Source organism: Tyto alba, unplaced genomic scaffold (assembly GCF_018691265.1).
Source record: "Tyto alba isolate M040663 unplaced genomic scaffold, T.alba_DEE_v4.0 Super-Scaffold_5, whole genome shotgun sequence".
Lineage (NCBI taxonomy): Eukaryota > Metazoa > Chordata > Aves > Strigiformes > Tytonidae > Tyto > Tyto alba.
The window spans coordinates 22331358-22358810 of NW_024881326.1; the positions used below are offsets into that span (position 1 = coordinate 22331358).

At 47.6% G+C, this 27453-nt stretch overlaps 1 protein-coding gene across 9 annotated transcripts in view; it reads left to right on the forward strand.

The window, feature by feature from the left end:
* Window positions 1-27249, forward strand: part of LOC104365050 (muscleblind-like protein 3) — a 91355-nt gene extending 64106 nt beyond the window's left edge. For 6 of the 9 annotated variants that reach the window (XM_042807470.1, XM_042807468.1, XM_032993781.2 and 3 more), the window contains 7 exons: window positions 6167-6367; window positions 7783-8019; window positions 15691-15841; window positions 18146-18181; window positions 20329-20423; window positions 21939-22012; window positions 24600-27249. In XM_042807470.1, the coding sequence (XP_042663404.1) occupies window positions 6167-6367; window positions 7783-8019; window positions 15691-15841; window positions 18146-18181; window positions 20329-20423; window positions 21939-21995 (777 nt within the window). In that variant the 3' untranslated portion in view covers window positions 21996-22012; window positions 24600-27249. The remainder of the gene's footprint in view (window positions 1-6166; window positions 6368-7782; window positions 8020-15690; window positions 15842-18145; window positions 18182-20328; window positions 20424-21938; window positions 22013-24599) is intronic. The other 3 variants (XR_004407148.2, XM_032993780.2, XR_004407149.2) reach the window with 3 other exon arrangements.
* Window positions 27250-27453: the final 204 nt, after the last annotated feature.

Consider the following 27453-nt stretch of genomic DNA (forward strand, 5'->3'; position numbering starts at 1 on the left):
GAGCTAACCTTATCTGATGAGAAAGGTCCCTGGTTTCTAAATTGTGCCACGAGAGAGACATGGGCAAAGAAGAAAAATAAAATATTGTTCTGCAATGACTGCTCCGTTCCTGCTTTCCCACACTTTGCTCAGAGCAAACGAGCTCTTGGTCTAATTCCTGCTGCCCAGCTTGCTCCACACCAATTTCAGGACAAACAAGAGATTGCTCTTTCACCTGCCTTTGATTTCCTGAAGATGCTGCCAGTGGAAGCAGGCTTTGAGAATTCTTTCTGTCTTTAAATGAGAAGGGTGGGGCCTCCTTCTGGATACACATGAAATTCTTCAAAGCAGAAAGTATTATATCAGATGCAGCGGCGGAACAAATCCCATGTGATCAGAAAGCTGATCAACGGGATGCCTGCTTAATTGGGATGCTTGCCAGAGAGGAGATTGGGAACAGAGTGCTTAATAGGTCCAAACAATAGCTGAATGCTTAGACATTTTAAAGTGCATTTTCACCAGAAAAGCTACCATATTAAAAAAAAAAAAAAAAAAAAACCAAACCCACAAGCAAACAAAAAAACAGCACTGACATAGCAGCTTTTCACCATGCTTCCTGAAATGGCATTGGGTGTGTCTGTCTGTGAGCTTGCATCTAAACATTCACTGCCACATTTTCTTGTACCACTGCTGACATGCAGCAAGAGCTAATCTTCCTGATGAACCAAGAGCCAGGACCCTGATGCTGGCTGTTTAATGGAGGTGCTGCTTGGAGAAGAGCCGTGTCCCAGGTGGGATGCCTGCTGCTCATGGAAGCCTACTAGGTGTGAATTAACGGTTGCTAGTGTGAGCTTATTTCTCTGAAGTCTCTGGTGGTTCTCTGATGTTGCTGCTAACCATTTGTGCAAAGCTGAGAATCACATGAATGTTTGGTGCCCATGATTCAGTTTTAAACAAACTGCTTCATACAGCGCTTTAAAACAAGTCAGGCAAGGACATGGAGCTGACTGTTTCCACAACATGGTGTATTTCTCTGGGAGACACCTCGGAGAGACCATGTAGGTGCCAAGTAAGAAGGCTTTACTGAAGGTTTGACTTTTGAAAGTCCAGATTGACCGTGACTGCTGGCTTAGGTTGAGCTGTTCTGGAAGCTCTCTGGGCTGGTTTTGTGCCTGCAGCTGCCTCTGCTGCTGCCCTGCAAAGTTGTTTCCCCCCTCTGAGCTCTCTTTGTTTTCAAGCTCTTCATCTTTTATTCCTGTCAAGGTCTCTTTAGCCGAGACTGTCTTGACAGCTCTGAGTCACCCATGACCCTGAAGACAACCCAAGCTTCAACCCAGCCCCACGTCCTCTCCTGGGGCACTGGGACCCTGCTGCCCCCCCCTTGGTGCTGATGAAAGGGTTAAAGCATAACTTGCTTGGCCAGTGATGCTTGGAACAAGTGCTGGAGCAGATTTCAGCAGGTGTTTTGGGCATGCATTTGTTCCATGCAGCAAAACCTTGATCTGTATCTCAGCTTCTAGGCAAAGGCAGAGTGGGAATGAATACGCATGCGTACCCTGGCCCACCCGGGAGCTGGTGACTGCCAAGAGTGCTGTGGGGCGTTAACACCTGACTCCTACACTCCAGCAGCCCATAAATGAGATCTCCTTTGAGTGAGGAGTGGGTCTTTGTGGTCTGATTGGGGAAACGAGCATCTGTGGTAGTAGGTAGCTGGATGCTTTGGCTGGTTGGATTCACTCCAGCTTGCTCAGCCATCACGTTAGAGGGATGGTTTTACAGCCAGGCCCATGCAGTTGCATTGGAGGGGAACACAGGTTTTTGCTTTTTTTCTGTGCATCAATTATGTTTTCAATATCAGGGTCTTCAGCCTTGTCAGAACAACATCTTTATCTTTTATGTTCCTGTCACCAGACTAATAAAAGCTTCCACTGTTTTTTGTGTGCTTTCCGTGTGTTGCTGCTTATCAGTGACCTGTCTCCTCTCCTTTAGGCCATCAACACCTCTGTATTTATACTGGTGGTCTCATTTTCAAGCTTTCCCTTTTTAGGGTCTGAGGTAACTCAGAATCAACACTTCCCAGCTGAGACAGCATTTGTGTTCGACAAAACACCAGCCGCTCCTCTGCCTTCCTCTTCACACCCACTCTGTGTTTCTTCTCTAGCTTTAGCACAATTTCTGCTAGGCAAATTGAATGCAACTTCTAGTTTGTTAACAAAATCAGCTGTTCCAGGTTCTGTCACCACCAGTGGTGACAAATGCCCCTCCCTGGGACTGTTCCTTCTCTCTGCTCACACCTTCAACCCAACAGCTCCTATGCTCGGGGTCTGTGAGGAGCTCAGAGCTGTTGAAGTCCCCGGTAGCCTTCCCCCCGAGATGTGTTCTCACAACAACCATTTCAGCTGCATTTTTTTTTATGATTATTCTGATTCTTACAAACATTTTAATACTCGGTAAACCAGTCTTGTGAGCTGCTACCAGTCTGAACCCCTTTGCCGCTGCACTGTAGCCTGTTTTCCTCTGCTCAGGAGTTATTTGACAGTGTCTGCATATGTTACTGTTAATAACAGTTTGCAAGGAAACCTGCCCCTGTTTTTCCTGCATTTGCAAGAGCTTTAAGGGGGACAGCAGGGGTAGGTGGTGATACTTTCAATCTCTCTGTTTTGCCCTAGAACACACCACCAACTAAACTGAGACTTTTTTTTTTTTTTTTTTTTTAGTGTATAGTCATAATATTGATCTGTCAGGTCTCCTGGCTGAGTGCAATCACAAGAGGTAGATGGAAGGCATGTTGAGGGGAGCAGTGCTGTTTGGAGTAAAAATTACAGTTGGGTTCTGGCTGCAAGGAGGAAACTTGCCTGAATTCCCTCAGGACAGGCCTGGCACGGGGGACCTGCACAGACGTAAAGGGAGGAGAGACTTGGCTGGCAGCATTTTTATTACTGGTACTGATGCATGAGCCAGACTGGATTTCCCAATCCAAGACAGGCAGTCAGGGCTGGCAATGAGTGCAGCCCATCTTTTCCCCTCATCAGCCACAATAAATACAGAGCTCCCTGATGCCAGCTTACAAAGGAGCAGTTTTCAGTGCGTTTAGCACAGTTCAGACTTAAACCCCCAGCACTTCCAGACTTACTGTGTTGAGTGAGATCTGCTTGTTCTCTGGCTGTGCATCCGCTGGGAACGCCTGCCTGGGTGCCGGGTGTCAGTCCCTGCCCGCGGGCAGGGTGGGGAGCAGAGCTCTCGCTTTCAGTCAGCGGCACCGGGTGCACGGTTCGGGCGGGCAGAAGTGGTTGTGAAACCTTGGGAACGCAGAAACCAGATGCCAGGGCATGGAAATGGGTGAACAACCAGCAGCAGTGATAAAAACCCATCCTGCTCCTTCACGCCACCCTCTTGCAGGTGTCCGGGATCATGAGTAGATCACACTCCTCAATTGTTCCTCATGGACATCTTTCCTCCGCTTGCTTCAGCTTGGATTTGGATCCATTAGCCCTTGCTAATTGCTCCCAGTGAGGAGAGGGGCTGCTTTTGAGGAATGGCCTTAGAGATGGGGACTGTGTTTCAGGGAGCAGAACCCGCCCCCCAGTTTGTAGTGGCTTTGGTGGAGAAGCTCTCATGTCATCTCTTCATTAACGTTTCACATCCATTCCCACCAGTTTCTGGTGGATTTACTCAGTGTGAGGCACTGTGAGCCCCCAGCCTTCCTCCCTGGCTGCACAAATGTCCTGGCATCCTCTGCCTGAGCAATGGGAGGAGCATTTCCCCTCCATCTCAGAAACCCTTTAAGTCCTTGGGCTGGCTCCTCGTTCTGTTCAAGCCCAGGCAGGGGAAGCCTGCCTTAAAGGATCTGCTGATATTTTGGAGCAATGTCTGTGCCACACCTGCTGCCTCAGGATTCCCAAGACTGCTCTGTTAGGTGCTGGAAAAACGTGAAGTAGATTTGCCCACACATTCATGCAAGCCACGTGTGCTGCAAGGTTTGGGCTACTATGGGTATGTAAAACAAGTGCTGACAACATGTCAGGCCCCAACGTAACCCTGTGCAGCCTGGCCAGGCTGGAGAAGCTCCTTCAAGTAGCATTTATAGCGCAAATGGTGACAGAAGTTCAGCAGATGCCACTGTAATTACTGGTACTCACACAAAAGAAAACAGTCTAATGGATGCTGCCTTCTCACTAAAGCGTTCAGGGAGTTACAGCATTTGAAGATCCTGAAAGAGCTTTTCTAGCAGCAAAAGGTGTAAAATGTCTGGGAGCCACAGAGAATTGAAAGGGAGAAGAAAATGATTTAATAAAGGGCCATGGACTGGGGGATCTCTGGGCTTAATGGTTAAAGTCTCCCATCAGCTGAAGCGGGATTCGACTCAGGCTCAAACGAAGGAAGATTGGAAATCCCTCCCAGAGAGAGGATTATTTGGTTCTGCTGCACTTAAAGCACCCAGCACTGCTGACTCAGAAGGCTGTGTCTCCTTGCTGAGGAAGAGAAAGCTGGACGTATGCTGGCAGTGACCTGTCATCCCCTTTCCCATCAGCACAGGAGCTGCCCGCTGTCCCTCTGGCCTTAGGAAGGGGGCATCATTAAGCTAAAGATAGGTTAGGGCAGCTTGGCTGGTGTTACTGTGGGCCAGCTTCCTCCAGATCGCAACAGGCAAAGTGTTTCCTGCTGTATGAAGGTACTGGGATGAAGATGCTCTCGAGAAAGACACTGTCTACATATAGCTCCTTTTAAAAGCCCACAGGACTAGAAGTGCCAAAATAAACGCAAGGAGGGGATGATGTGTGTGGCCAGAAAAATGCCCCAGGCCATTCTGTAAGCACGCTTGTATTTATTGCCAAGTAGAGGTTTTAGCCACCGAGGACAGCATCACATATGCCTGTAAACATGAACAGCTTTAACTATAACCCAGAGTTCACAGTGGAGCAGGTGACAGAGGGGAAAATAAAAACGGTTACAAGCCGCAGGCTGCTTCCCCTGGGGGTTGCGCGAGCCCCTGCTGCAGGAGCAGGAGTGCTGCCTTGCAGGCTCTGGTCTTTGGGGTGAGCAGGGGGGATTTTTCCATCAGCTGGAATTGGTTGCGTTCCCAAATGCACCTCGGATCCGGTGCCTTAAAAATCAGACAAGCTGCCTGGCTGTAGGGGCTATTCACAGACTTTAAACCGAGCAGCTGCTCGGGAGCTTGGTGTGATCTCGCCTCCCTGGCAGAAGGGCAGCTCCTTTCCCAGACCAGCACTGCTGGAGCAGTTCATGCCAGGGAAGTGGCTCTGGCCACCGGCGCTGGGGCTCTGCTGCGCTTGGAGAACCTGCCTGCCTGATGCAGTTGAGGGACCTGAAGCAGTCAAGATCTTTACGGCCCGTTATTCTGTCTCCTCATGGGAACACTGCTCCTTGCAGCACAGGTGGGGTCCTGGACCTTGTGCTGGCCCACCTGAGCCATCTCATCTGGTACACTTTGTCCATGGCTCTTCCAAGCCCATGACCCACCTGCTCTTGCCACAGCCACGAGGTCTGTCACGCTGTGATACAAGTGAGTTTGGTGTCCTCTTGCTGCCATTCACGTGGAGCATCAGGATACTCCTGCAAAATGGCTTTTGCTCAGCAGCTGTTGGCAGTCTGAAACAAACCACTGATGTGCAGAATGCTAGACCTCCAAGCATACTGTAGCAGAGATGCCTCACTTGACTCATAAGTGATCCCTTTTGTCTACCTGAGCCACACTAGCCATGATAACGTGGAGCTCAGTGCAGGCTGATAGTGAATTCAACCATGTAGCTCATGGAGGTTACCTGCTTCTGGTGCTGCAGTTTACCTTGGGGTCTCTGTACAGTATTGCAGTGTAGACATTTAGAAGCTGAGACATTTATTTGGGAATGAGAAGTCTGTTTAATTTGGGCCTGCCCTAATTGCTGGCATGAAATCCTTAATTGTGTCATTAAACTATAAAGATCATCAATATGCTTTGATCTGACAAATAAAGATGCCTTGTGTTCACGATGAGTCACAAATCTGTGAGTGAGGAGAAGCGAATAGATCGCAAGTAAACGGCAATAAATGAGTAGATTGGAAAGCACAGCGTTTTGATGTTGCTAATCAAATTGTCTAAAAAGATTGAAGTGATGCAAGGCTTTGATGGGTATCCAAGACAGAGCTTTTTTAACTAATATTTTGGTTTTCCTCTTTTTATACACAGACAACGTTTCCTGTGACTCCATCGCTTGCAACAAGCCCCACGATGGCTTTTAGTCCCTACCTGAGTCATGTTTCTCCTGGGATGGGCTTGGTTCCTGCAGAGCTTTTACCAAATACTCCTGTCCTGGTTTCCGGAAATCCTACTGTTACAGTACCAGGAGGCTCTGCTGGGCAGAAACTGATGCGTACGGATAAACTGGAGGTATTTGGACGCCTGATACGATACTGCTGGTGGGAATGAACAGTCCCAGCCGTTGCTCTCTGCTAGAATGACCCGGTGCAGCACAGTGCAGAGTTTAACTTGCAGCTTTCCTAACACAGGGCTGCTGCTCTCTGCTTGAGCAGACTCTCATGTGGGGCGTGGTCCCAAATCCTTGGAAGTCACTGGAAATTTGGGAGCACTCACTCTTCTGATTTCAGTAGGCGCTAGAGCAGGGCTGGGATTGTTGTTTGCCGTGTGTGATCTGCCGCACTTGCAAAAATGCAAGTAGATGGTCTGCCCTTTCACTGAGTTGAGTGGGAGACATTTTGGAAGTAACACACACTTTTCTTGTCTAGAGATGGGCTTATTGACCTTTTACAGAAAGCTTTAAGCATTACAGTGTTGGGAGTGGTGAGTATGGGACACTGGAAAGACATCTTCCCCCCCCCCCCCAGCCGGCTGGGCACGCTGGGACTTAGTGTTGGAGGAGTTGCAAATGTCTTTCAAACCCTAAGCAGAGGCTCTGCAGGAGATAAGGGCTGAGGACCTGAATTCAGAGGCCCCTGCAGGTGTAAATTATAGCACAGGAAGGCAGTGAAAAAGGGTGTAATTTCAAAACACATTGTTTTGAGTTATGCGCTTTATATTGCCTTGCTGACGTCTCACCTTTCCCCACAGTCAGACTGATGGTGCACTGGTACGTGATCTACACCACCAGCTCTAGTCCTCAGCAATTTCTCTCAGTTTCTCAGACAAGGAAATCTTGCAGATCCCTTTTGTGAAACCTTTTTCTCTGCCTTTGATGCTTCAGTGCTCCTAACTTACAAGGATCTGCAAGATCTTCATAAAGCTAGCGATTTTGTCAACACCTTATGAACATGTTGCAGTGTAATCAAATGCACTGTCACGTAATGCCAGACTGAGACTGATTATGTGAAAGAGGCTCCTTACATTAAAGGAAAGGTACTCATTGCAAATAACAGCAGCGTGCAACATTTAGAATTAAATGTCCTACCCAAGAGTGTGCTCCGTAACAAATACATAATGCAGGTGAGACACAAATGGCAGAGTTATTAACATTTAAGCTTAAGAGACAGGGGAGCAATCCTGGGCTCCAAAAGTTTTGGCAAAATGAGATTGATTTCCTGGGGTCATTTTCCATTCTGAACAAATTCTGTACTTCACTTGCATCTGGTAGTTGGCCTTGATAACATTGTGGGTTTTTTCTTACCCTGAACCAGTTGTGAGTAGCACCAGTTGCCCCTGTGACTGTTGGTATATGTGCTACCCAAGATGAGCATGGATTTAGTATACACACGTGGTTTAATGTGGCCAACTGAACTGATACTCTGTGTTGAAAATACTGAATGAAGAGTAACTTGATGTTCTGCTCAATAATGTGACTTTCTTTTAAGGTTTGTCGAGAGTTTCAGCGTGGAAATTGCACACGTGGTGAGAATGATTGCCGCTATGCTCACCCTATAGATATTGCAATGATAGACACAAATGAAAATACTGTTACAGTTTGCATGGATTACATCAAAGGTCGATGCTCTAGGGAGAAATGCAAGTACTTTCATCCCCCTGCACACCTGCAAGCCAAAATCAAGGCAGCTCAACACCAGGTGAACCAGACAGCTGCAGCTGCAATGGTAAGTAGAGCTCTTCTCAAGCTGTATTTCCACTGCTAAGAGATGTCATTTGTGTCATATGTGGTGTTTGTGGAAAAGTAGTGCTTTGTAAATGGCTGACTAGAGAGCTGAGAGCATGTGCGATAAGAATCCCATTTCTTCATCCTTTCTGTGTGCTCACCACAGCATGAAGCCCTGAGTGGCGCGGTACATCTCGCCGGTTAGGGACACGATGACGAACCCTGTGATTTTCTGACACGGCATCATGACGTGACATAAGCAAGTACAGCAGCACTTGGAACCAACACCTTCCCCGGCTATGTCACAGGTGTCAGTTTAGCTTCCTCAGTACACAACAAAAGGAAAGACTGCCCATCCCATAACACATCCTCTGCAGGGAGATCCTGGCCTGTTGAAGTCAGTAGCAAAATTTCCACCGACTTAAAAGCAGACAAGATAGCAGCTGTCTGAGCTTAGCAGACATGTGCCTGGTGCCTTCACCAAGGCTTTGTGAAATGACAGGTCTCAAACCAAGGGTGACTTCCTGGCCACTTTGATACTTTGGACCTGGTAGAGATGGTCCCACCGGCATTTTAATTTGAACTGTGACTTCTATCTAATACCTACACTTCTGAAAACGAGTCAAGGAAGACTTTCCAGATAAAATTCCTAGCTGGAATAAATGTTTGCCATTCTGCTGAATTCAGTGTAATGGCACCTATTTATTCCAGAGATGAGAGAGCCTGGGGAGGTTAGAAGAGGCCCAGGGGGATCTCAGCTATGTGTATAAACTCCTGATGGGAGAAGTAAAGAAGACAGAGGCAGGCTCTTCTCTATGGTGCCTAGTGAAATGACAAGAGGCACAAACTGAAATTTGGGAAATTCCATTTAAACATAAGAAAAAACATAAGAGAAAACTTCTTTACTGTGAAGGTGATCAAACACTGCAACAGGTCGCTCCATCCTCAGAGATACTCAGAGCCTTCCTGGAGGCAGTCCTGAGCTGGCTGCTCTAGTTAACCCTACTTTGAGCAGGGTGTTGGTCTAGATGATCTCCAGAGGTCCCTTCCAACCTCACCTGTTCTGTGATTTTTATTTTTATTTTTTTTTAATAATATTAAAAACGTTCTTGCCTTCTTTATTCAGAAGTAAGGCTATTAAAATTTTTCTAAATACATTTAAAAAAAAAACAGTAAAAGAGGTTGCTTTTCCATTCATGATGAAACATATCGCAAAACGAGGACAATTCTAGAAATTAAACAACTGGCCTCCTTGTAGTATCAGCACCTGGAATTTAATTTGAAGAACAAATTTATACTGCAGTATTTGTCCTGCAGTGTCTACTAGATTTCTTACTATTTTTATTATCGTTGAAACAACAGCCCAGGTCTGTTGAAAAAGAACCTTCTGAAATGAAACTCTTGTGTTTTTTACGATGGAATCTTTACTTTTTCACTAATTATCTAGGACACTGCTACTTAACCAAAGCCAATGCATGTTTTATTCATGCTTCTAGCTTCTCTCAAAAATGTAATTAACCTTATTTGTATGCTGTTAACTAGAACCTTTAAAATATTTATTGATGGCTTGTTGCATCACCCCAGCTACCAAAACAGCTTACATTATTCATTGACTTTTCAAGGTTTGATGCGTTTACTGTACCTGTTGAGGAATAAGACTTTTATTAAAGGGAAGAAGGGTGCCTAGTTTTCTTGGGTCAAAAAACATACGCCGGACAAATGGGCGTACCTTCCAGAATAGATTTGGAAGGACTGCAAATCTAAATTCAGAAGGTATTTCTGAGGGACCCGATCCTGCAGTTACTCGACGTGCACAAGCAGTAGCTTCACTCGCTGCCGCTTGGCCGAAGTCGGTGCAGCACAGTCAGATGCAGGGGGTCGGGCTCGGTCCCCAGGTCAGGACGGCACCTGGGCGTGCGCTCGACCTGCCCCCCCGGGCCGGGGGTCCTCCCCTTGCCGCGGGCGCCGACCCTGCGCGGCGGGCAGCTGCAGAGCCCGGGCTGACGCTGACGCCCCGCGCAAGCCCGGCGCCGCTGCCTGCGCGCTCCTCACCCCGCGGGGAGGATGCTCCAAAGCACGTGGCCCGCGATGACATTGCTTTTAAAACTCACTGAGGCGAAACAGCTGACTAGCCACCAGGCCAGGTAATTACTCAGCCACCCCCATTGCGCATGCCTCGTCTTTTTAATATATTGTATAATGCTTTCACCTTTTTTTATTTTTATTTTTTTTCTCTTCGCCTCTCCAAAATGTTGCTCTCTCTTGACACACCTCTGCTTGCTGTTTTTGTTACTGTGCTTGACCCCCCTTCCCTGGCCCATTGCCATCATGTGCTCGCTGCCTGCTAATTAAGACTCAGCCAGCTGTCAGATCACTGAAGCGACCGCTCGAGGCAACCTTTGACCTGGTACTTGGACCTTTCACCTTCTCGCTTTGCACGTAACCATCTTAGTCTGCATGAAAGCCTTCTGCACTTGGTCTGTGGTGTTAGTTTAGTGCCTGGGGAGACTGCCCATCCCGGCCAGAAATGTTGCAGTGTGCGTTCAGACATGCCAATCCTGCGCCCCGCACACCATCCATTAACCATCCGAGCTCTGCCTCCTGAAGCCTGGATGTGCTTTGGAAGCAGTGAATAATCTTGGAGGGAGTCAGCTCTGGGTTTTGAAGTGTTTTTCCAAACAGCGGCAGCTTTGGAGTCGTGATGTTTTGGTGAGAATTTAACCCATTAGGTCAGCAGTGCGCTGGGTATGCTGGAGGACTGGGTGAGACGGGACAGATCCAGCAACTTTTCGTCGTACGCCCAACAGCACCGCCCTGCCTGGCAGTGTCACGCTGGTACTGCCCTGCAGAAGGGTGTTCTGTGCAACGGGCACGACCCAAATTTAGGAGGGAGAGAGCTAAGCAGCACCCTGGGAGGTGTGTGCTGGGAACTGAAGCAGGGGGGGGTGCGGGACCTTGGTGGTGTGATCAGTAAGCTGGGGAGGTGGCTGCTGTTACAGCTGGCTCTGCCTCTGGTTCCTCCCGCCGGGCCCCGGTGGGACAGTGTCAGCAAAGGGACCTCGCCCTGGGTGCCTCTTCCTTCAGCCTCAGGCACGGTATCTGCTCCCTTCAAGCTCTCTTCGTGTAAGCTACCTTTTGGTTAATTTTCTGAGTCTCAAATATGTTTTACCTGTTTTCCTGGCACTCATAGTGAGACAAAAGCCATCTTGCCAGTCTGCTGGCAGTTCTGGCTCCGTAGAATACAACTCCTTCCCATTCACCCCAAATAACGAGGGATCCAATACATGCTAAAAAAATACCAGCTCCTGTCACCCAGCTACAAGGGGCTGAAAGGGAAGGGTGGGCACAGAGGAGACCTGAAACCTTCAAGCTGGTGTTGCTCTTCATTCCCAGAGCTAAAAAGCAGAGGCTGATCCACTCCCCTTTCCCTCTGAAGATTGGGTTATGGGGTTTTCTTTAAGTAGCCAGGAGGCTTGTTTCAGGCAGCAGCAGTAGGAAACCTTGCTAGGGACCAGCTTCCACCAGCAGTCATGGGATTACACTGTAAATGGCACAACAGCCTCTCTCTCCCCGCTGCTCACGGCTGGCACGGATGTGGCCCCGAAGCCAGCGCAGGCAGTGACGGGATGGAGCCTCGCTGCCCTTTCCAAGGAGGCGAGATAGGGCAGAGAATGGGAAAGGCCTTCAACTCCCCTACCCTCCTGGCCTCCCCCACTGAACAAAACCCCATCAGATAAGTTACTTTTAATAGTCTTCCTGCTCCGAAACATCTGAAGGTTTGCAACTGTGTTGTTGGAATGTGCCACCTCCTCTGAACCCTTGGGAAAGGCTGCACCAGAGAAGGATTTACAGTGGTGATAAGAGCATGTATAATCTTCAGAGGAAACTACTCAGATTGCTTCTGCTGCTTGGCAGGGAACGGGTGCTACCTGTGCCCTCTCTCAGATCGTTTTGTATTTGTCATGCCTTGGACTGAAGCAGCAAGCCAGATGCAGAATCAGCCCCTCTCTGCTAAGTGCAAAGGGGTGAAAGTGTGATCTGCTCCCAGGAGATAGCGATCTGAGGGGAACTTTGAGGTGCAATTAAATTGTTTGTTGCAAAGATTTAATCCAGTTCTTGTCTCGCAAAAAATAACAAGAGAGGGTTGTTAACCAGCACGTGGGAAATTTTGACTTTGGCATCCAGTGCGTATTTATCTGTCAGTCATGCTGAAAGATTGCTTTCCATGCCATGCAGGGAAGTGGCACAAACCTCTTTGTTCAGATGCTTATGTTCAAGCAGGAATGTGGCTTTCCCAGCCCAAAAATGGGAGGCTGCCTGGCATTTCTGTAGTGGGAATTGTTCACTGGGATCAGTGCGGGCTATCACATGGACAGTGAACTGAATTAACCCTTTCACCTGTGCAAATGGTCTGATCATGTTGCATATGTTGCGTACCCATGTGTGCACGCAAACACACCGGCAAAAAAGAAAGTTGGAAAAAGTTACTGTCAAAGGCTCCTGCTACATGTGTAATGGTCAGAGCTTGGCCAGAGGGAAATCACAAGCAGCGGGGAGGCACTTGCTACAGAATTCAGTAAGGTCAAAATATGGTGAGGAGTCTCCCATCACCTTTTGTAGGTGCAGCAGGACACGCTTGGGGGATTCCTTCAGAACCAGCACATGGTGCAAGACAGAAATGTTGTATCCCCTGTGAGTTATTGTATTTCCTGCAGGTCCTGACAACAAAAATTCTGGCCCATTTCAAATGAGACACAGTTGTTTGCTCCTGTGTCCCTGCCAGATCCCTGTGCAGCAGCTATATTGGCCTAATTTCATCACGTGCAATTTTAGAGACCTCTCCCAGGCTGTAGTCGTAGCTTGGGGCTCTTACCTCAGCACAAAGGATGAAAAAGTGGTGAAGCCAGATCCTTCTGTCCTTCTGGGCCCTCCTGCACCTTAGTATCTAAAATAAGATAGGTTGGCAACAGGAGGAGCACATCTTCAGGGCGTGCTCCTGCAGGAATGCTCCCCCAGCTGCTGGGGTGGGAGAGGAGACCCAGAAAGCTGTGCCGAACCAGAAGCAGACCGAGAAGGGCTCCGAGCTCCTGCGGCCGCAGAGCCCGCGTGGCAGAGCCGGCCTTCAGGCTGCGCAGAAGCTGCTGCAGTGTGCTTGCTTCTTTAGAAGACTCTGGAAATGTTGCATTTATTTGGGCTTCTCCACTCGCCTGCTGTTCAGGCATTTCCCAAGGGGCTGCAGCAGGGGAGGAGGAAGGGTGATGTTAGGGAGGCACTGGGGTTGTCCATTGTGCGTGGACATCTCTGTGCCCTGCTGGTGTTTGTGTGCTCCCTCTGAGCACAGCGCTGGGCTCAGGAATTGTCCTGTAAAGAGCCAGGACGTCACGGCGGGGTCTCAAAGCCTTCAGCTGTTCTGCTTTTGGCACTGCCATTATGGGATAATGGAGGTTTTGGGGTGGTGACAGTCTTTGACCAAGAAGCAAGGAGTCAAAAGTCCATTATGTGCCTGGCACAGGTGCTTTGCTATAATTAGTATTTTTTTTTTTCTGAGGAGGATTTTGGAAGCATCTGAAAAAAAGAATGTTTAGCAAATCAGGCACAGTAAAGAGCATGAATTAAGCAGCAAGTTCTACAGTCACTGTAAATCTGTAAAACACCTCCAATGTACATGGAGCTACTCCACAAGCTGCAGATCTGTCCCATGCCTTGAGGAACATTCATGTAGCCATCATTAAATAGTCAAGCTGTAGATACAGTCAGAGTTAACGTGGATATCAATGAGGGCTTACCTAGAAATGGAAACTCTTAGTTCTTTATGTAAAGGACCTCGTTGTAAAATACAGATCTTAAGCAAAAGATTTTGGTGTTTGTGTCTGAAAACATTGTCCTGTGTTTCACTGCTCCTTTGGTACTAGCCAGAAGAAATCTGGAAAGATTAGGTCCTAATGCTGGCACTGGATGCCTGCTAGCGTTAGCAGAGGATGTGTGCATGTCTGGGGGCAGTTTTGCAAATGCAATTTCTTCTTCTAATTTTCTTTTTTTTTTTTTTTTTTTTTAATATTAAAACCACCCAAAAGCCACCATGTCAATAGAGATAGGATGGAGTAATGTTTTGCCTGGAAGTATCTTGCTTAACATTTCTCAGATGAGCAGTCTCCTATAGCAAATTAAATTTAAAGTGAAACCTGTTTCTAGATGGTGACAAACTGTTGCAAGCTTTCACTTATATTCTGTTGTGTGTTGATCTTCATAGCACTTTAAAATCTCTTTACTTGTGTCCTTTCTTCCAAGTCTGTGTGTTTGTAGCCTTACCTGTTCATTAGCTAAACTTCCTCCATTACCTGCCCTTCACTGTTACCTATTCAAAAAAAAAAAAAAAAACCCTAGGAGTGATGACCCTGTTTTTCAGCCATTGCTTTGCTACGTGGTACAGACTAACAGCTAGGCAGAAGTGACCTGATTCTGCATGACTTCCACGTGCATAAATCTCATTGACGTCAGTGGGAGCATTGCGTGCAACAGGACTGCAGGGCATAATTAAAAGGACCCTTTTCTATCACAATGTGGAGAAAAAAATGTGGTTTCTACTTGGGTACAATGAAAAGCTGTAAATCATTAGAAACATTCCTGTCTCCTAAGAACCTGACATACTACTTTGCTGTTGAGACATGCTTGGGTGAATGATGAGTAACTCACTGAGAAAAGTTCCTGAGTTGGGTTAATGCTTTTTACCAAGTCTGATCATGAAACGGGTTTGACAGGCTGGAAGAAGCTTGGTGGTGTGATAGAACAAAAAGAGGGGATTTGCCTGATAGCAAGGCCCACCCAAATCTTGTTCCAACACCGCGTTCGTCGATGGCTTTTTCCACTGTTCATAACGAGTGAGCAGTGTTTAACTGTTGGAGGCCACCTTCTGGAAGCTGGGAGCAAGTCCAAATCTGCTGGGGGAGAGCTGTGCCGCTGCTCCGGGCGGTGGAGAATCAGGCCTGTTCTTGACCATGTTGCTCATCCTCTCTGCTAACGAGTGGAAATGCAGTTTACTATGAATGTGACACTACGCGTGGAATTGGCAACAGCCACTGCTTTACCGCTGGGACACATGGGTCAGCTGCACACACGTGTGCATGCTTACACACATGTGCACATACATGTAGGCAGGTGTTGAAACAGAGGCAAGCATCCCTTTTTTTCCACGGTGTTTGTTGCTTATGCTAATCTTGTTTATAAATAGTCATCTACTGTATTCCTCTTACCTGTTTTGTTTCGGTTTGTTTGTTGTTTTGTTGTATTTTTTTTTAAAATGCTTGTTGCCTGCAACTGCTCTTCGTAGTATCCCGTCCAGGTGATCATGTCTCCCCTTCCTTCTCCTCGTGTTTTTTTTTTTCCCTGTGTGCCCAAGACAGTCCTGCTGAAAAGCTCCCTTAGCATCCCCCCCCCCCCCCGCCTCTGGACTCTGCCCCTTCTCCTGGTGCATTTACTAACTGCTTACCTAGTGAGTTGTGGTTTCACCTCCTACTTCTACTGTGATTTAGCGGCTCTTCTCTTTCCTGTCTCCCTAAGTTGATACAGTTGCAGGTGATTTGCAGCCAAGACCCCCTACTATTTATTGCATGCTTGATCTACACCTGGCCCCTTTTTTTACTCCATTTGTCTTTAATGACTCCCTTATCCACAGGCCCTGCCGCCTGGTGCACTTCAACCTTTACCAAAGAGGCCAGCACTTGAAAAAAACAATGGTGCCACCACAGTCTTTAACCCAAGCGTTTTCCACTACCAACAGGCTCTAGCCAACATGCAGTTGCAACAGCCTACATTCATCCCTACAGGTAAGTGTCCCCTTGCTTTCCCCAGCATCGTAGTTGTCTTTTTTTATGAGTTAGGCGTTGAGCTAATGAGCACATTTTGTAAGAGTCCTTAGCAAAAGAGTATCCTTGTGTAGTTTCCTGTTAAAAATGGATAAAAAGTTAACATTTGTTGTTTGACTTTTTTTCCCTTCACCTGCTACAGTTCAGAGCTTTTCACTTGTAAAGATCCCTTCTTAGCCTTTTTTGTTTGGTCTTGGGTTTTTTTAAGCGGTCGAACTAAGAAAAAAGTCTGCATGTTTCTTGAATTCATACTTTCTATTTTCTCCTCCTTATGGTTCAACTGGTTAGTCCCAAATTAATTCTTTGACTCTTGTGTACCACTCTTACGGACTCATGTTAAAATGTCTTGTGGACCTCTATGCCCTCTCACTTGAAGCTGCAGGTATCTTTCTGAGCTTCTATCTCAGTGACCTACATATTCCAGCAGCCACGATGTTTATAGAGGGAACGGTTCATCTTCAGTAAATACAAATTACATAATCCTCTTTAAAGGCATTTATTTCCCTCTTGCTTGTCTTTTGACCAGGGCGATAGCCTAAGCTTTTTAAAAGCAATTTAACTCCTAGCGTTTATTGTACCTTTAAGGTCTCAGAGTAAATTGAAAGATGCAGTTCGGTAATTCATTCAGGACTCGAAATATTGACATGGAAGATGTGACTGCTGACTACCCAGTTAACCTCTATTCACTGCAGCCAAATGAAAAACAAAACCTGCTTAGAGTAGTAAGTATTATAAGTGGCTGAATTAGGAATATTCCAGAGCCGATAGCTTGGGGTTTAGTATTGTTATTATCATTGCAGAGCATCATAAGAAAAGGAATGCCCAGTGTTTTTAATGTTTAATGCTGAATTCACTTGCCAGATGGTATTTACAACAAATACACAAAGCGTTCCTCTGGGCTGGCTCCTCAAAGTAAACACACGGTGGACATGGATCTCGGCCTTGCCGTTCCTTGGGGTCAGGGGAAGAGCTTTAGGAGACAGTCCCACACTGAGAGCAAACTGGCTGGGGTGTGAGTATGGGTGCAGAGAGCTGGGACCTACACCCTGTGCTGGGGTGGCCTTCCTGTTACGAGGGCACTTGGAGTCACCCAGCAGCTGCCAAGATGTTCTTCCAGGGAGGTGGGGTCTTGTATGGAGAGGTGGAGGGAGGGACTCGAGTAGGAGCTTCCCACCTTGTGCTCTGCAAAGTGCTTGGGAGGGGACGGGCTGAGCCGACCTTAGCGCAGCTCTGCCAGGTGCCAAGCGAAATACTTCTTCAGGAAGGCTTTGAGAATGCCAAGTCCCCCAGCTGGCTACACGCTCCCCTTCCCTTGAGGTCGCAGTTGCCAAAGTTGACATAAGGACACGCATTTCTGATGCGAGCTCTACAAATTAGCTTTTACCCAGCACTCTCACGGTGCTGTTGTGCCCTGTCTCATGGCAATGAAATTACACGCCGGGCTGATGCGTAACAGGTCTATTTGCTGGCACCTGCTCTCGTTTGAGGACATTAATGCCGGGCAGAGCAGCAAATTTCCGGTCAGAGGACGGATCTCTGATGAATTTACATGATGCATCCCCGTTGTCCCTGATGCATCCGACTGCAGATCTGGTCTCAGCCTTTGCAGCGCTCTGGAAAGCGAAGCAGAGAAGTGGCGTGTCGCAGCTGACACGGTGGGGAGGGGGAGCGAGCTGTTGCTTGTCTTAGTTTCTCCTGTTCAGTTATTGAGAGATCAGCATCACGGAGGGGAAAGTCAGGGTTTCTTGAAAATGGCATCATCACTACAATTGTTTCAAGTCCAGAAAAAAACTGCCTCTTTCAGCTTAAACTAGAGACTTTGAATCCTGGTCCCTGCTTGCAGGAGTAAATTGCTTTTGGAAAGTCAGTTTTAACATGAGTGTGACGTTCCTCTAAGGGTAATTGGTTTTCTGCTGACGTGATCAGAAAGAAATCAACATACCCAATACCAAAAAAAAAAAAAACAACCAACCCCAAACAACCCTGATTTCTAGGATAGATCATAGAGTTTAATACAAGGGTGGGAGAAGAAATATATTCTCTACTACCCAAGAATTCAAGAATTAATTTGGTTTGCTATGATCTCTTAAAACTGAGTTTAAATTATTTATGTACCAATATGCAGAATCTGTTTGCATGTGCTTAAATACTGAATGCTGCAAAGAGAATACCTGCTTTTTAGTTAAAGTGATTTCTAACACTGAAGCTTCACTAATGAAATATCCCTTTTGTTCATCTTTCCACGCTTCAATGCATGGTGTGCAGGGTCAGTTCTGTGCATGACACCCACTGCAAGCGTTGGTAGGTTTTTCTACACAAACTTCTCAACTTTTCCTAATCTGAAAGAGACAGCAAGTTAGTATGCATCAGTGAGAACTTGGGTGGCTGAGTGGTGTGACTGTCTATCCGCTGTCTTCTTTGAGGCTTAAATGGTTGTATCCCTTTTAATTTCTGTGCAGTGCAGTGTTTCATGTGACTAATAAGAGAGTCCAAGGTGAATGCATTCCCACCCCTATTTAGTTCTGCTGCAGAGACAAAAATTTGTCACTTAAATGTCTTTACAACCCATTTAAGTCATCCAATAAAAGGAAATAGCAACGGGAGGATCCTGTTGGTTTTTGTTTTTTTTTTTTTTTTTTTTTTTGCATCAGGTGAATTAGAGTTTGGATTTTTGGTTGTCCTCCTGAGGACATTTTAGGAGACTGGTTTAATAGAGCCGCTAAGGAGGGACACAGCTGGGGTCAGCCCCTCTGCTAGAGCAGGGCACTGCTTGTACAGCGAGAGGAGCAGGGCTTAGGCCGTGGACTGGCTGAAGACTCGTCCCTTCAGTGCAGTGTGAGCTGTGCAGGTAGAAGGGACCACTGCCGGTGCGTGTGGGATGCAGTGAGGCAGCAGGGCTGAGTACATGCTCCTTGCTGCTGCAGGGATCCCGTATGTTCAGGCTAGGCATCTGGGTCTTACTGGGAACCTGTGCGGGTCTTTGAGGGAGCTTCTCCTCTGTCTACAGCTGCTGGGCGCAGCGGGGTGGGTGAGAGCTGAGCTTTCGTCCTCCAACCAAGGTTATACAAGACTACCAGCATCTAGGTGTGTGCCTGCTTCAGCCAGAGGAAAGAGACAGGAGCAGGAGCCCCGGGGAGGGTGCAAGGTTTTTGAGGAGCAGGCCTGAAAGCTTTGGCAGGAATGGCTAAGCACTCTGCTCTCCAGCCTCCCCGTCCCTGTAGCGCAGGGAGGACACACCGCTTGCATGACGGGGAGCTGAGCCCTTCAGACACACCTCTGCCTGTAGGAAACCCCAGCCCACACACCCCGACGTCCCGTGGCTGGGGGCGCGCACGCTCCCCGCCGTATCTGCTGGGGCGGAGGGGGAAGGCAGGTCTGCTGCCCCGCCGCATGCTTGCCGGGACGGCCGGGCCTTCCAGCGGGCTCCCCAGCCCGGCAAACCCCCCTCCCCGGGTTTGGGGGATGCCCGTGTGTGCCCTGGAGCATCCCCTCTGGCACCGCGCTCTGCGGCACACGCAGCTGCCAGAGGCTGCCAAGCTCCCTGCTGCCGTGTTGTCCTTTCGGATGCTCTTTCTGCAAATTGTAGCTGTTCAGATGCATTCGTGTATTTTTCCCTCTCGGCCCCCTCCCTCTCCATCCCCCTCCACCCCGAAAGAGGGGAGTTTTGCCAAATCCACTAGAAGTAGGGTGGAAAGGAAGCACGCTGAATTTGTACGGAGAGAGCTCGGGCTGCCAGCCGCTCGTTTGCCGTGCCTCCAGCTCTGTCCCGTGCCGAAACATCGTCCCTGCTAGAGAGAGGCAAGAAAACCCGGTGAAAGGGCTGTGGCAGCCGCTGCAAAGTGCATCATGTACCTCTGGTTGCTGGCGGGGATGGGGTGGGGAGGGAAGGGGACAAGCTTTCCCAGGCGGGCGGGAGGGTGCGCTTGCCAAAATGTCCCCACCCAAAGGAACGTGCACTGGCTGTGTCTAACTCCCCACGGGTGCGAGCTGACGTGGGCTTTTGCTAGCACACCCACCCTCTCCCCCCTTTGGAAATTTGGCCCTCAGAGTCTAATACATCATTGTTCTGCTTATAAATGTACTAAGTGTTGAGAATGTTTTGGTTTTTTCCTTAATTATAATTGTAATTGGCTTTTCCCCTTCTCTCTTGTTTATTTTTTTTCCCAACGCTGTCTTGCTTTGCACTGTGATTGCATGCTGCGCCCCGATGTGTCCTTCATGACGATGTCACATGGCTTGTTGCTGTGATTCCTGCCACGCCCCCAAATCCACCACATGTTGCCATGGTTACATTTATATATATATATATATTAAAAAAAAAAATAATAAAACAAATAAAAAACAACAACAACAACCAAAAAAAAAATACAAACCACAAAACAAAACAAAACAAAACAAATATGCGCTCCACCCTCCCGTATGTCGCTTCCATGGTTCCCTTCCGAAAGTGCCCATGATGCACGGTGCTACGCCCACCACTGTGTCTGCAGCAACAACTCCTGCCACCAGCGTCCCCTTCGCTGCAACAGCTACCGCCAATCAGGTTTGGCCCTTTCAATGGCTTTCTTTCACGTGTTGAGATCTCGAGGACCGGGCGAGGGCCGGATCCTGCGCGGGGCCGAGCGCCGGCTCGGCTCGGCGCAGGCTCGGGCGCGCAGGGGCAGCGTGTGCGTTGCGTGCGCCGCGTGGGTGTGCGTGCGCGTGTGCGTGTGCGTGCGTCCCGGGGATCGGTGAGAGGGCACCGGCCGGAGCGTAGGGATGGGCGATCGGCAGGGGTGCAGGCGCTTCTCCAAAAACAACACCCGCCCTGGGGCCCCCCTCCCCCCCTCCCCCACACCCCCACACCCCCCCCCCCCCAAAAAAAAAAAAAAAAAACAAAACCCCCCCAAAAAAACGGGATGGAAAACTCCCGAGCGTACTGTCGCGCAAGACCTGCAGCGCTTCTGCTTTCAGTCTCAAGCAGAAATACCACCCCGAGCATCCTTCCCCGTGGTATTTTGGCATGTCCCCTCCTGGCTGGAAAGTGGAAGTGGAAACACAGAGTGGGCTCCCCCCACTGCAAGATTGGACTCTAAAAACTACTAAAAAGACCCCAAAACCCAAAAAATCGGGGGTGAGTCTGTGAAGTCTGAAGCTTCTTTACACCAGTAGCATGTCACCCATCCCTACAGAAATGACTCTGGATGTGCAGTACGTGCCGTTGTAGCACTGCCATAAGTGTACAGGATTTCATGCATGTCTGCCGAGCCATAATTCTCTCCAAAACTTTCCTCTGAAGATACTGAGTTGTGATGGCTGCTTCCGCACCAGTCCTGAACTGTATATGCACAACCTGTCCTAGTGATGCTTCCTGATAATTTGGTGTGCCACAACTTTTCCCAGTTAGACCAGAGACATTTCAAAGACTTTTTTTTTTTATTATTATTATTATTATTATTTTCCCCCCAATACTAATTTCAGTATTTTTATTTGTTATGCTCTCAGGCTTAGAGCTATTGCAAAGAAAACAGGGTGTCACTTTGTTCTGTAGGAGGCTGCTAGCCATGCCAAACGTCAGTAAAAATCTCAGGGGGCATTCTCTAGTCTTTTGCGAGTGCCAGGTCACAAGGCTTTCAGTAGTTTTGCCTGCGTAAGTCCTAGGCAGTGTTTTACTGCTCGCTGTAGGGATTGCTAGTCTTTTTCCGTGCTTTGTTGTTATTTTCAGGTAGAGCAGGTCTTATTCATGCTCATATTGGTCATGAGAAGAAAGCAGAAATTCCTGTGCAGCGTTGCTCTGTGGCTGTATGAGTCCTGTTTCAGCCAGATAGTTTCAGGGCATTTCTGTCTCACTTGTAGGCTATGGAGTTAAAATCCCAGTATAATCACTACGTACTCCACGAGGCATCAGTAGTGATGCAGCTACGTTGTACTTAATGTGTGGCAAAATAAAGACGTTTTGGGAATGGATCCTGTTTTATAAGACACTGATGTACTTACTAACCTGATACTGAAGACAGAATGAGCAGCCCGATCTCAAGACAATGTTTTAATGTGTTGTTTCTTTGTTCTTTTGCTGTAGATATCCCAGTTATCAGTAGATGAACTGAGTAGCAGCATGTTTGTTTCACAGATGTAGAAGTTCCCAATAGAACAGTAAGTCCCTTTTCGGTATTTCTCTTTACGGTGGATTGCTTTGTACAAGGGCACAGCATCCCCCAAAGCGGGGCTGGCTCGGGCGGAGGGGCCGAGCCTGCGGGACCCCGGTGGCTCCGCGCTCTGCAAACTCAGCAGAAATCCAGCAGCTGCAGCGCAGACACGGACCAGCCCTCTGGTTTATAACCCGCAGCGTTTCCTTGTGCCTAAAATACCTGGTTCACGGTGTTGGCTGCCTCCCTTCTTGCGTCCCTCGGAGGCTGATGGCTGTGTTTACAGGTCACTCTTGCTCTGCACGGCTCCCAGCTGCCTGCAGGTGCCTCGGGGATTTGCGCTATTGACAGTAAAGACTGCTCTGGTAATGAGTCAGCTGAAAAGGTGTAACTTCTCTTTTGCTGTTAGCGGCATGTTTCCTTTCCTGGGGTAAGCAGGATCGGTCATCATCAGCTGCTCTGCATCTGCAAGGCTGGCTTGGTCTGAGCTGTTCGGCTGCAGTGGGGGCCTGGCTCGTGGGAGGTTTCATCACGGGTCCTTGTACGTGTTTAAGCCCAGGACGAACGCCACAAGCATCAAGCATATCCTTCACCCTGCCTGCAGATCCTGGGCTTCCCTAGGCTGCTAGGTTTCTCTGAGTGGCAACGAGGGAGGAGTTTGTCCTTTTCTTTGACTTACAGAGTATTATTTCACAGCCATAGCAGCAGTGTCATTTTTCCATTGCTTTTCTTTGTGTTAGCTGATGTTCATGACAGAAAATCCCCTGAGGGTTTCAGTTCGTCACTGTATCCTTTTACCCCATGAGAGTAAAGAGCAGTTCGGCCAATTCAACTAAAGGTCACCAGATTTTCCCAGTGCAGACCATTTAGTACACACAGACACACAACGTGTTTCTTCCCTGGGTCACGTATTACGAGCAGGTGGAAATTAATTTGGCAAGCAACTCTCTAATGATACCTTTAGCAGTCAACAAAAGTTGCTCTGCTGACCTTAATAAAGTAACGTACGTATGAATGAGCCGTGAAACTGTGGCCACGGACCCCTGTTCCTGGAGGGGAGAACACCAAGCTGTCCCCGTTAGCGAGCGTGTTCCGTGTTCCACAGTGTGCAGCTCCCCCAAACAACAGGCAGACAGACGTGACACCTGGCATGTTAACCCATTTCCATAACACGTGCAAAGCAGCCTGTTCCACCCGATAAGGAGATCATTTGCATGGGAAGAGCCTCATTCTTGAACTCTTTGAGGTTGTTTTCGGCATTTATTTCAGGAAGCTTCTTTTTTTCTTGAGTTCTTTTCATTTTCACGTCTGTGCACGTGCTTAAACTCGCACTGTCAATAGTGATTTCAGACTCGGCGAGGAACTTCCATGGGACATATTTCTTTAGTAAGTAGGGAGCACAGCACAGTCTGTTGAACAAAGCATTGGCTGTGCTGTTAAGGAAAACCTTTGCTTGAAAGAAGTAGGGTCAGCACGAATTTGATGGGATTTCTTGGGGATCAGGCTACTGGGCATGGAGAGGGTCCAGGTCTGGGTCAGACAAGGAGCCTGTTCTTCATGAGGGCACCGCTCTGCCAAAAGCACTTGTCCTCTTAAGACCTCGCAGCTGCAGGACATAAACCACCTTCAGAGGCTGGTAGAAAAGGGCTCTGTCCCCTAGCATTCCCAGTGCTCCCAGACCCACCCGTGACCATTTCCATGCAACAGCCTGTGCGTTTTGATGCCACGCCTGGGTTGTTACCCCTCCCCGTGTCTGTGCGTAAACTAAAGGGGAGCAGATCTCTCGAGGGCTCATCGTTTGGCGCTGCCACCCGAGCATGTGAAATTATGCCTGTGCTCGAGTGTTTTGCCAGACGAGGACCTTGGTTGGCACTCCGCAGTGCTGAGGGGCAATTCCCAAAGCTGCCCTGAGTGGGAGCTGGGCAACCGAAACACTTGCAGCTGTGGCAGATGCTTTTCTTGCCCTCCGTGGTTGCCGAGGTCCTGGTAGCCAGGCTGGCTAGCCTAGCTCTGCGGGAAACGAGTGTTGGGGCCTTCAGGGGAGGATGTTCCTGAGCCCATCCCAGGAGAGGCGGTTTGCTCCCAGGAGAGGGTCCCCTGAGCACAGGGTTTCTGAGCCTGCGTTTTGCCTCTGGGCCCAATTCGCCTTTGGCTCGTGGCTCCTTAGGATCAGATTTTTGTGTGACTATCTGTGGCTCTCTCCGAAGGAAACGGGAGCTAACAGCGGTCAGGGATTCCTTCGGCCCTCTCCTTAATCACTCTCCACCTGCTATCCTGTCCAAAAATAAGACTGTTATTCGCTCACCTCCCTCTTCCACTGATTGTTTTGTCAGTGTGTGTGAAGTGCCCTGGCAATGGAAAGCCCAAAGTGCAGATTAAAGAGGATGCCAAGTGTGCTATTAGCAGTTTCGCCCTACATCAGAAAATTAAGGGAATAAAATGTTTTCTCTCTGCAACATACTAATGGCAACCTCGTGGGCATCACAGTGGGGGATGTAAATGTATCTTATTAGAATTACTTTTATTAAAATACAGATATATCTCTCTCTAACTTCTCACCCTTTCTTTGTTGTCGTTTTGTCTTTCCCCTGCAGCAGACCATGTTGAAATTCTGAACAGTAAAATTATGGAGCACCAGGACTTCTTGGTGGGAAGCTGCGCATGGCCTTTCTGTATATATCCCCTTTTCCCTCTATCGTTCTCTACCACCTCTACAGTAAGCCTGTTGCAGCCTACATGTTAACCAAAAACTGATCAATGGGAATGTCAAAAAAAAAAAAAAAAAAAAAAAAAAAAAAAGCACTATAGAAACAATTAACAAACAGCGCTCTGTTATATGAGATATACAAGTAGAAAATTATAATAGACTTTTATAACACATTACTTTAACACACTTAATCATTTTATGACTACCATCCTGATAAGTGCATCTGCACAGCGGACTGTTGGTTTACTGTATACTATCGATGGATAAATGTTTGTCTTGTTTTTGAAGTGTTATCTTACTGTTTTGTTTACATCATAGTCTATTGATTTGTTTTAAAGTGTACATCATTATCAAGTATACTCAATACCATTTTTTCATTATTGTTATGTCTTAAGTTTTCATATACTGTAGGTTTTATGGGTTTTTGTTTGTTTTTTACTAAAAATGTTATTGTGGGAAACAGGAATTATGTGCTTGAAAACCACGACACAGGAATGTTCTGCCCTTTGCTGGATTTTACTGCTAATGTCAGCTAAAGTTGCTTGTGTTAAATGCTCCTTTTATCCTTTAAAATTTGCCTTCAGATAGAGTCTCCGAATTTTTAGTATAAGTACTATGAAAGGACAGCTGTAATTTTAGTCCAGTTCAGGGTATTTCTTTAGATACAATGAGCTGAGTCTGGAAACTTTTGGAAAAAGCCCCACAAAAGCCCAGGTTCAGTGAGGGGACAGGAACAGGAACGATTTGCTCAGACGGTGGTGAGCATCAAGGGATTTCTTCTGCAGTTCTGTTGTCCATTGAAGTGCATTCTCAGCTGCAAACGGCGCACAATCTCTCTTGCTGTTTTCATGGTGCAGTCAAAGCAAAAAAACACAAAAAAAAAAAAAAACAACCAAAACCCAGGTGGTGAAGTGAGACAGCTTCAGCTGGGCAAAGACTGGTTGTGTTGGAGAGGAGCAGATGCCAACGGTTGGCTGGAGTGGGCCCACAGCCATGGCTTAGCCCAGGCTGGGGAATACTGTGCCCGGGGCTTGTCTCCACTAAGCATGCTGAAACATTTCGGCCTGAAATCTTACGTGGCTCCTCTTGAAATTTTGTCAGCGTGCACTGATTATTTTAATCACCATTTTCCATAAGTGAGTGATTTTTTTTTCCCCGTGATCTCTGGCCCTTGAAACCAAACACATCAGTAACAAAGCAGGAAAAACCTGGGCGTAAGCTTTCTACTGTAGAAAAACGTTCATCTTAATGGAGATCCTGTAGGTCAGTGGATTTATTTCGGCACCTTCTACTTGATCAAGAGCAATGTTTGCTGCACAACAAGGGCTAGTTCTCGATACCTCCTTTCCATACGCACGAATAAAACGATTTCCAGCCCGTGCACCCTGGAGAGCCCCGCCTGTCGTTACGCTGCGTTGCTGAACAATCTGGCTGTAGAATGCATTTTGGTTGAGAAAACGGCCAAATTCACCCCCGTCACGGCTCTACAGTATCATTGGCATTATGGAGAGGATGGATTTGCTGCTGCAAATCCGCAAACTCCATACAAAGAGAAAGAGAATTGTTGTTGAAACTGAGCAAGAGGCCAGCTCCCAGTGCCCAGGGGGGCGGCCACCCCGAGCTCGCCGGGGTGCTGTAGGGTGCCAAATTCTGACAGCTAGGTTTGCTTTTCTTTTCCGAGTTCCTTGGCCTGGGTTAGAGACTTTCCTTGCCCCCCTCTCCTCCAGTGTGAGCACAGATAGTTTGCCACGGACCACGAGTGACGGAGGGGCATTTAGGGTACAGCCAGTGCGTCCCAGAGTAGGGTCTGACCCTCGGCCCGTAGCAAGCACCTTTGAAGAGCCCAGCTCACAAAGGCCTCTTGCCAGAAGGAATCTCCCCATTCGTTTCCTCAGGCTTTGAACCAAACCCTGAGACAAGGGGAAAAACCATTCCCCCGCCCCAAACCAGGCCCTCCTTTACGGACCCCGTGTTTTGGCAGTGGCTTGTGTCCGTGGATGTTCCCCAGCACCGCTGGCGCTCACAGGCAGCAGCGTTGCCAGAAACCAGTGACTCTCGTTTGTACTGGTGACCGCATACCTGTTCTTTTCACCACTGAGTTTCTGTTTCCCGAAACCATAACATTGTTAGTGGAAAAAGTGGATTTGAGTACTTCCTGTTTGAAATTATTTGTGTATCAAAAATGGGTTTTGCACAACCTGTGCCAGTGCCTCAACAAAGAACAGAGCTGATCTTCTTAAGCCAGAAAGGATGCATTCAAGCTTGTATGGCTTTATGAGTTCAAGGAGGTTGGAATTTTTTCAGTGCTAAATGGATTTTTGTATATCTTGACACTTTGATGTAACCTCCTATTTTATTTATCGACTTAAACATCTGGCATAGATGTGCATAGAATGTAAACCTAGAATACAGCTGTTTTCATGTCACATTTAAAGCACTGAAAAAAAAAAAAAAAAAAGGCGTTTAAGGATTATTTTTTATTAAAGAGGTCCAATGAGGGATGTTCAGGGTAGTTATATTAGGTGCCACAACAGTTTTTATATGCTGGCAAATTTAGAGTTAATTTGTAAATGAGTTTAAGGAAAGAAAAGCTTGAAGCACTAAACTTCACCAAATTCAAAACAATCTCGGCAAAAATGCCATTTTGAGGTAGCACTATTTAAACTAGTTGTGCAATGACTTGCTCTAATTTTCTTTGTTCAAGAAAGAAAAGAAAAAAAAAAAAAAAACAGTCGCCAGAC